This window comes from Myotis lucifugus, unplaced genomic scaffold (genome assembly GCF_000147115.1).
Source record: "Myotis lucifugus unplaced genomic scaffold, Myoluc2.0 scaffold_3, whole genome shotgun sequence".
In the NCBI taxonomy this organism is placed as follows: Eukaryota; Metazoa; Chordata; class Mammalia; order Chiroptera; family Vespertilionidae; genus Myotis; species Myotis lucifugus.
The window spans coordinates 13415137-13425289 of record NW_005871051.1 but is presented as its reverse complement, the minus strand read 5'-3'; the positions used below and the strand labels follow the sequence as shown (position 1 = coordinate 13425289).

General features: G+C 35.9%; 1 protein-coding gene across 1 annotated transcript in view; it reads left to right on the top strand.

The window, feature by feature from the left end:
• The window catches only part of ERBB4 (erb-b2 receptor tyrosine kinase 4), a 542534-nt gene that overhangs the window by 281696 nt on the left and 250685 nt on the right, over nucleotides 1–10153 (top strand). The window contains exons 6-9 of the mRNA XM_023763286.1: nucleotides 2905–3023; nucleotides 5824–5965; nucleotides 6838–6951; nucleotides 8234–8360. Of these exons, the coding sequence (XP_023619054.1) occupies nucleotides 2905–3023; nucleotides 5824–5965; nucleotides 6838–6951; nucleotides 8234–8360 (502 nt within the window). The remainder of the gene's footprint in view (nucleotides 1–2904; nucleotides 3024–5823; nucleotides 5966–6837; nucleotides 6952–8233; nucleotides 8361–10153) is intronic.

Below are 10153 nucleotides of genomic sequence, written 5' to 3'. Positions count from 1 at the left end.
TGCACCCTGTCAAACACAGAGCTGCAGGGGATTGGGAGCTCCCCCTATCAGGCACAGAGCAGGGCTGATCAGGGGGTTGGGGCGCCTTCCCCTATCACGAACAGAGCAGGGCGGAGAGAGAGGTTGTGGCCCCGCCCCCTGTCACACAGAGAGCCGCAGGGCGATCAGGGGATTGGGGAGCTCCCCCCCTATCAGGCACAGAGCAGGGCTGATCAGGGGGTTGGGGCGTTGCCCCCTGTCACGCTGATCCCGGTGCCGGGAGGCATATTACCCTTTTACTATATAGAATAGAGGCCTGGTGCATGGGTAGGGGCTGGCTGGTTTTCCCTGAAGTGTGTCCTGGATCAGGGTGGGGGTCCCCACTGAGGTGCCTGGCCAGTCTGGGTGAGGGGCTGAGGGCTGTTTTCCAGAAGCGGGTGACTGAAGCTCCCAACCACTCCTTTTTTTCTTTTTTTTTTTTTTTTTTATTCTGGGCCAGCTTTAGCTCTGAGGCCTCGCTGCTGAAAACATCGATACAATGTTGCGGTCCGGCTGGCTGAAGCCCGGCTGAATGAAAGCCGGTTTCTGGGGTTTTGTTTAGCTTCTTATTTGCAACATAGTACATAGTTGCTTAGAGTTGCAGCTGAGAGGCCGGCAGCGGCAGGCGGGGAACGTTGGAGTCCGCAGTCACTGGAGCAAGCAAGCCTCCCTGCTCGCTTCTGTGCATGGCTGCCAGCCGCCATCTTGGCTGACAGTTAATTTGCATAAGGATGTGCTGATTAGCCAATGGGAAGGGTAGCGGTCGTACGCCAATTACCATGTTTCTCTTTTATTAGTGTAGATTATTGTATTCAATATAATGATCTTAATATAAACATTTAATAAATAATTTAAAATAAGTTTATGGTTAATTATCTTTATAAATATTATCTACACTGATTTCCTCATTTTGTGGGAGAGATCAAGCAAAGTATATAAATAAAGAGAAAGACATTTTGTAAAGTTACCTTTAATCACTATAGAGTTGAAAATAAAGGTTAACACTTCAATGTACATGAGTTGGATTAAAATATGGGATATGATTGCTGACTCACTTCATGTTATTTTTCAACTGAGCAATTCCTTTCCACTAAAATCAAATTAACAGACTATCCTGTGATAACACTTATTTTAAATCTAGTAATTTGGTTACTTAACATTTATCTGCTGTTTTAATTAGCAGCTCTTGGTACATCAAAAAAGTCTTTTTTTTAAATAAGAAAGAGGAATTATATTTAAATCTGTTATTTAAATATAATATGAAATATAAGTGTTTTTTATATGGCATGGTTTATAAATTAGGGTATCTAAATAAACATACCACTTGGATAAAATGTAGAAACATTAATGTATGTATAATGTGTGAATATGAAGTGAATATGATTTATTTGGGTATCTTTCATATATAATGTAGAAGTAATGTATGTGTGTAATGTATGTGAAATATAAATAAAAAGTACATGAATGCCAAATAGACATTAGAATACACTAGAAAACAAATGAGTTATAAAATATATTAGATGATGATTGATGCTATAACAAAAATGCTAGAAAGAAGGAGAGGACAGAGGGGAGAGATGAAGAGAGGAAGAGAAATAAAAGAGAGAGATGCATGCTGTAGCTCAATAGAGAATTCAGATCTGAATCTGAAAGTAATCTCCCTATAGGTAGAATGCAAAGTAAAAGATGAATGATTTCATTCAGGCATGAGCCCATAGCCCAAGAAAATTGCCAAGATCAACCATGACCAATTCTGAGGAATACTAATGTTTAAGAAGTTGTGCTTTGCTATTGAAGCAGTGAAGGAAGCTTTGAATAACTAGTCAAAGAGGTAGGAAGACACAAGGCTGAAGTGGAAATACAGAAACCAAGAAGTGACATGCTATACATAGCCTATAAAATTTAGTTCTCCAAAATACTTTAAAATATCTCTTTACTAAGTGAGATAAGCAGAATTATTTTACTCAATACCATAATGTTGAAGCCCAGTCTATAGCGTTGATTCTACTAAAGTGTACCTATAGGATTCTGCCAGCTTGTATTAAAGGGTGTTATAAGAAAAGACCAGTGGAAGTTTTTGTTGTATTTAGTGTGAATGTGTCTTCTTCCTCCCATACTCCCTCACTCCCATTTTTCTTTTTTCCCTTCTTCCTTCTTCCCCTCCTTCCTTTCCTTCAAGAAAGTTGCTCTCTGTTCCTTACATGGGTTCCACTTTTTGAAGATTCTCAGTAGACATTTCACTGATATCTCAGGAATAGAAAGAGTTGTGCTACTACTACTTAGTTCTCTCTCTCTCTCTCTCTCTCTCTCTCTCTCTCTCTCTCTCTCTCCCCCTTCCTCCCTCCCTCCCTCTCCCCCCTCTCTCTTCCTGTCTGGTCTCTCTCCCCCACTCTCTCTCCCTCTCTCATTTCATCTATATGTCCATCTGTCTATCTGATATGAATCATGTAAGATATAATGTGAATCATGTAAAGATTTATATTTTTCTTTTTGCACTGACCAATAAAAACCTTAGGGTTATTTCTGGGGACACCTGCTATAGGACCTAACTATGCCCAGTGTGAATTGATTCCATCTTTCCTAACCTACTAGAGTGCCTCATTCAGTTATTTTGAACTCAATTCTCTCCTGTTAAATTGTATGATTTTAGTAAAGCACAATAGTATTTGCACGAGAAAGAATCTATAAATTAATCTATGTGTTTGAAGATTTTTGTACAGTAATTTTGATCTGTTGCAGACCATTCAGCATGCATTTGCTGACTTGAGTCAATGGTGGGTCAACTGACATTCTAGAGGCCAGCTTTTCCCAGCTACTCACTCCAAGTCACCTTAGAAGCTTCTCTTGGTGGCTGATTTGACCAGGCTTCATATCTGTCTTCTGCAGTGACAAGGACGGTGTGTGCAGAACAATGTGATGGCAGGTGCTACGGACCCTATGTCAGTGACTGCTGTCATCGAGAGTGCGCTGGAGGCTGCTCAGGGCCTAAGGACACCGACTGCTTTGTAAGTCTGGGTGCTCTTCTTCCCTCCCTTCTGGGTTTGACTCAGGCACATTGAATCCTTAACACCTTATTGAAAAAGATCTAATTTAACCACTTTAGGATTAAGGAAGATTCTCTACCTTCCGTTAAGCCATGCATTCACTAGGTGGCAATTGATGAACTAGGATTGTTTGTTATGTCTTTCTGTTGCAATTTATATTACCAGTGAGATTTATTAGAGAATTGAATGAGAGCATATTGAAACATCTTTTAAAAACTAATAGGATCTTTCTAAAATTTACAGTGATTACCTCTTTATGTTGTTGTATCATTGAGTTTCTTAGTGGGGGCACTTGGATTTTATTTTTTAAATATGAATTTAAGATACGTTTACAAATTTAAGCATTTTTAGTTTATGTTGTTTACAAATGGATATTATTCAAAATTTATGAGATTTACAAATACACACTTGAAGCAATTTGCATGCTAATCTGTGTGATTTTTATTTTAGAAGAGGATACTTTTACATTCTTAAAATTAACATTTACTACTTGTTGGGGACACTTTTAATTATATTTTGATAGCTCTGATATAGTTCTTTCTGTTCTTTTGAATACAGACAAGCAATTCTGTGAGCTATAGTTAATGCAATTTCATACACACACAGAGCACTTTAAGCTAACTCATAAATTGTTTTTGTTGTTAAAAATAAACACAGGAATTTATTTTCTTGTTACCCCTTCTCAAATATTCAGAGAACACACACACACACACACACACACACACACATATTTAGAATTGAGTAATTTTTTTTTCCAAATTGGCACTTAACTCTAAAAAATAAGCAAAAATACCTGGTAGAAACTACAGCTCTTATGATATGGTCACTTGTGAATTTTTTTTAATGTTACAAAAAAATTTAACTTGTCTACCATGATTCTACAGTGAACAAGAGTATGTATTGTAGTAGTGAGTCAGGAGGAAGAAGAGAATATTAAAATGTTAAAAATTTAGAGCAGCTCCTCAGCAGGTCTTGGCTTGAGACCCTTTTCATTTGCTTGTCTCCAGACATGGGCTCGAAACGGGATCTGGAGGATGCTAAACAAGCTTTGGGTTCACAATTCCAAAACAGTAACAACAAAACACCAATGGGCATAGCTTTCACTCTGTTTTGCTCATGGTCCCATTGCCATGAGAAGCAGAGTGCCAAGACAGCTTCGGGATTTTTATTGCATTATTTTATGGAATGGTCCCATGATTCCACTTTGGCATTGCCTACAGAATGCTCAGGAATGCCAGACCAAGGCCTGGGTGTAAGCGATTTTGTTGTGTTTGTCGGGTTCCTCTGGCTTATGTTCTCCTTTGTTGCTAAGCAATCTGTGCACAACATCTCATAAAGTATGTTAGTAAAGCAATTATGAGGAAACATGAAGTTTTATAGCCATAAATTAAAACTTACTGAGTTTTCTAGATTGGTTTTTAATAGATTCTTCCTGGAAAGTGTCAGCTTAGTGAATAACGTATCATCAGTGATTCTTGTTCTGATTATGCATCTAGTAGACCATCATCAGGGAATTGTCATGTTGATGATAAAGTGCTTGCTAAAACAACAATTGATGAAGAAAATGTTTTGAGGAAACAGAATAAATTAGTGCTTATTAATAATCATACATACAATTTATGATGACTGTAAAATACTATTTGAGTTCACATTAGCCTGCTTTGCAAGGCCTAAATTATTCCTAAGAAGGTTTAATACATTTTAATTAAGAGATTTAGTTCATCCACTCTTTGTTAATCACATGTTTTTATGTCATTATATTCCATTTTTATAATAAATACCTCACTTTCGGGTAGTAAATTTATTTTTAATTATTCTTAAAGGCATTTGAACAATTTAACAAATTGATACTTTAATATAAATATATGCCAGTGGAAATTAATTGTTTTACTTGAATTGGTAGCTTGTACCAAGTTGTGTGGCATTGTGAAAAAGATCATGCAGGAAATAGAATCATATTATTTAATTTGGCATTAAATACCCCTCCATTTACTCTTCGACCAGTCACCGGTGAGAGCCTTCCTTTGAGTTCAGTGTAATTAGCTATCACATGTTTTCTCACTACACAGTGAAAATGAATATCACTTAAGGCACTGAACTCTCCAAACACTAGCTTTAAGAATAGTCTAAGCTGAACATAACTGGTTTGGCTCAGTGAGTAGAGAGTCAGACTGTGGTCTGAGGGTCCCAGGCCAAGAGCACATGCCTGGGTTGCGGGCTCGATCCCCAGTCGGGGAAATGCAGGAGGCAGCCAGTTAATGATTCTCTCTCATCATTGATGTTTCTATCTCACTCTTCCTCTCTGAAATCAATAAAAATATTTTTAAAAAAGAGTCTAGCACTAATAACTAAATCACCTGTAGAACTGGGGATTTAGTTATTAGTGCTAGACTCTAAGACTCAATATAAACCCTTTGAATCAGTGTGAGCTTAATAATTTTTCACTATTAGCTAATTTTAATAATTTAAAGTAAATGTAAATTTACAAATTAGTGGATAGATGCTAAACAATTTGAACATCAATAAACTATAGATAAACTATATTTACTGACATTGGAAAAACAGTTTTGTAGAACTGTAGAAGTCCTAAGCAAATTTGAACTTAAAATTGAGCACTAATGACTATGAAATTATCAAAATTTACAGTTTTCATGAAACCGATATATACTTAGTAAAGTAGACAAACGTCTCTAAAAACTGTTCCTTTAATAAGTATCATTAAGATTATTTTTAAATAAAGTTAATACTTGCTATGTTGCAGGCCTGCATGAATTTCAATGACAGTGGAGCTTGTGTGACTCAGTGTCCCCAAACTTTTGTCTACAATCCAACCACCTTTCAACTGGAGCATAACTTCAATGCAAAGTACACATACGGAGCATTTTGTGTCAAGAAATGCCCTCGTAAGTAGAGGATAAGAATAGCCAAATCAACTACATCATTATTTAAAAACAAAATAATGTCATGTAAATTTATTGTAACTTAAAATTTGTCATATCATGAATTGCTTGGGCATGGGGACTATTGCTACCATTTCAAAGATAAAGAAATTTAAATTCAAGTGATCGGTCCAAAGTCTCAGAAAAGAAGCGGTATGTTTGAGGTTAGAGTGCAGTCTCATTGACTTCCAAACTCATTATTTTCACTGTACAGCATTGCTTTCCATATCCCTGGACCCCTAAACAGTTTACCCATGTTTCAGGCCGTTAGATCTTCTTGGTTTATTTTGTATACCTTTCTTAAGTCGTGCCCTTGTAGATTTCAGTTTGTTTCATCCTATCCAGCTACGGGACAGTTTCTGTGGCCCTCCACCGAGAGATCGAACACATTTTAAACGTTTCTTCCTGGATGTGAAGTGCACTCTCTTGATCCGAGGCACTTTAACTTCAGCTTTGTTTGCGCTTCCTGTGACTTGAAGTATTTTCGACTTCAGACTTGCATCATGACCTGAAATGAAGTGGAACTGTTGAAAAACACAAACTAAATGTCATGTAGTTTCCTAAGTCTATAAAGGAAATTTGCTCTATTTTAGGGGCATTTCGGGCTGTGGAGCTCAGTCAAGCAAGTACTAGGTGTTGCTAATACATGCGGGCCTCGGATTCGAATGTGGGTGGTCCTGGATGCTATTTCAGGTTGAGATATTTAAACAGGTGTTTTAGGGAAATAGACATTTATATGATCAAAAAATGCTAATTCTTTTCACACCCTAAAATAGCTCCTCGTAAACTTGTTTGCAGAACATCAACATTATTGCTAATTTTACCTTTTTTATCAGATAACTTTGTGGTCGATTCCAGTTCTTGTGTGCGTGCCTGCCCTAGTTCCAAGATGGAAGTGGAGGAAAATGGGATTAAGATGTGCAAACCTTGCACTGATATTTGCCCAAAAGGTGAGTGATGGCTGAGGGGGCCTACAACAAAGTTTTCATTTACATTTTAATGGGGCCTCTCACAGCACACCACTCCCACAACCAAACCTCCCCCCACACACTCTTCCATAACTTTGAACAGTTCCCAGAGTATCTACTATTGTAATAGTGTCTATTACTGATTTTGAATGATATATGCTAAAATGGTGCAGATAAAACTGAGTTAAGTTTGATAGGATTCAGAAAAAAAGTTGCATTTTATTCTATAAGCAACAAATCTTAGAAATTAGGAGCAAAATAAGTGTTCATACTATTATTTTAGCATCATGAACACATATTAGTTGCTTGCCAATGTATGCAAAATGATCTGCTAAGCATAAAAAGGGGCACAAAGAGAAATGCAATTGTCATTTACTCTCCAGGTCTTAAAAAGTATTTTGAAACACAAAATATATATAATGGCAAAGATGTTTACCATAAGTGTTCAATAAACACATATAATTTATCTTCTATAATTTTAGTGGAGAAAGAAATACCTTCCAGCTATGATGCTCAAATCCCTCACCAGAATGAAACTTAAGCAGGGCAAACGTGCAGTTCAAAATTTTCTAATATTTTTGAGTGTTTCAAAGTAACAGGAATGCCTTAAAGTCTTAAAAGGACAAACTTAAGACTTATTAGACTACATTCTCTCCTTCTCTCCCCCCGCACCCCCACAAACACACACCTGTTTTGTGTTGTTTTCTTCTTTCTTTCTTTTTTTTTTTTAAGTACAGCCTTCAGAAGGCACAGGTAATACTTAATTTAACTCAACTCACATCATTCATACTCTGTTTAATATGTATTCTTAATTGGACCAGTGTTTTTAAAACTGCAGATTGTAGACTATCATTAGGCTATGAAATTATTTAAGTGACCAGTATTTACAAAGTATTTTAAAGAAATATTTTAGGATGGATTAGAAATGAGGTGATTTTATATAGTAAGAGGAAGTACTTATTGTGGAAAGTTTTGTTTTAGTTTTGTATCTGTTATGCGTATATACGGGGTCTTGATATAAAATATAATTCTTATAAGTCATGGTCACTAGACGATAATACCAGGATAATATTTATAAGCGGGCCAAGTAGTAAATGTTGCATGAATCGATTATTATTTTATTTATTAGAAAGCAATGTATTTCTTATGGTAAATATTTTTATTTTATAATGAAAACATGCTGTTATTTTATAATAAAAAGGCAATGATTTATTGACTGAAAAGGGTTTCTCAAATTTCCTGACTGTGACTCCTATTTCTCCAGCGTGTGACGGCATCGGCACGGGATCACTGCTGTCCGCACAGACTGTGGATTCCAGCAACATCGACAAGTTCATAAACTGCACCAAGATCAATGGGAATTTGATCTTCCTTGTCACTGGTATTCACGGGTTAGTATTAAATGTTTGCAGAAAATTATTTTGTAAGTGTAGACTAAGCTTAAGAGTCTTTTGCTTTGTCTGTTTGATCTTTTGACCCAGAAGAGTCCTACCTGTGTTAATGCTCTTCTCCAACAAAATCGGACGGCAGGCTTCGCCAGCAGTGAGAGTAAACCAGCGTTTGGGATGCATCAGATTATGAGATTAGTGACTGGTTAGATTGAAAAATGTAAATTTATATACAAGCTAAGATGTATTTGCAGGACATTCTCGTTACATCCTTAGATTTCAGCAAGCTTGGCATATCTTCAGATATGATTAGGGAAACAATATCAATGGGTAAAGTGGGGAATTCCATTCAAATTTCTTAAATAAATAGTTTAAAGCAATGTAAATTAATATTTCTTTTTACAAAAAGTGTCTCACAAAAATCAAATCAGAAAATTAAAATTGTCCTGAGCTTTCAGAACGTCTCTTTGTCTTTACGTGTATTTTTCTTTTTTTCTAAGACTGAAAAGTTAGTACTGCTCTGAGAAATTTATAAAATGAATTTCATTTTAGCAGTAAAAATCGTAACATTTTCTAGGCTCCTTCATTACAGAACCACCTGCTGGTTTTAACTAGGAAAACAACCCAGTTTGTAGTCTTTCAATTGCGATAAAAATGTCAATATTTTTACTTTATATTTTATCTATTTGTCTACATTACTATCTAAACCCTAAATATTAGTGCTACAAGCTACAGATAAAAAGTATCACTCCCATATTTCAGTTCAAAATCTTACTCTAAACATGTATCACATCATTTCTAGAAGGAACATAATTTAACACATTTAGAATAAATATGTCCTAATAGAAACAGCAAGAGAAATAGAACAGAATAGTTCATTTTTTTCTATTTAAATAAATAACTCTAGGTCTTATTACATAAGCATTTTTTCCCTTTAGAATGTAGCTTTGAATATGGGTCTATGCCAGATACTCTAATAATATGTATATACTTTCTACCCCAGGTATGATATATTGGCCCATGTAGTATTTTCTTTAAAGGTCAAGATTTCTAAGTTCTTTTTAAAAATGTATGTACTTGGCTATTCTGAGCCCACATTTTTACATAGCAACACTCTCTTCAAGCTAGGCAGTACTAGCCATTTTAAGATGGGACACGTTCAATCAAATTCACTATAGCCCCCACTGGCTCTTTGTATCCATTTTTCATTGCTATCATTGCCTCCGTGGCCATTGGGTAGAAGACCTGTGTTGATATTAGGTGCTTCCATATAATTTAATGCATATGTGACACATAGTAAAACAACATATTCATATTTTAACTATACTGAATACCAAATATCACCATGAATGACAGAGCATATCATGTTAACAGTATCTTCTGAGAAATAAGACATAAGCCACTTGATGCATAGTGTCTGATTTCACCTGGATATAATAAATGATTGGCCTGAAGTCCATCAGTATGGGGAAAAATTTTAAAACAGACACATTGATTTCATTACACAAGTGGTTTTCATCGCAATCAGACCAATATCCATCTCTTATATATTCAGCATTTTAATACTTCCTTTTCAATTCTGAAATAAAAGTCATAGATAAGAAAGCTTCCATATACTAATATATATATTTAAGTGATTTTAATTCTTCAGTTGTAATTTATTTATTTTTTTAAATTTATCTTTATTGTTGAAAGTATTACAAATAACCCCTTTTCTTCCCCATTGACCCCTTCTAGGCCACACCCATCCCCCCACCCCAGGCTTTCACCATTCTATTGTCCATGTCCACGGGTTA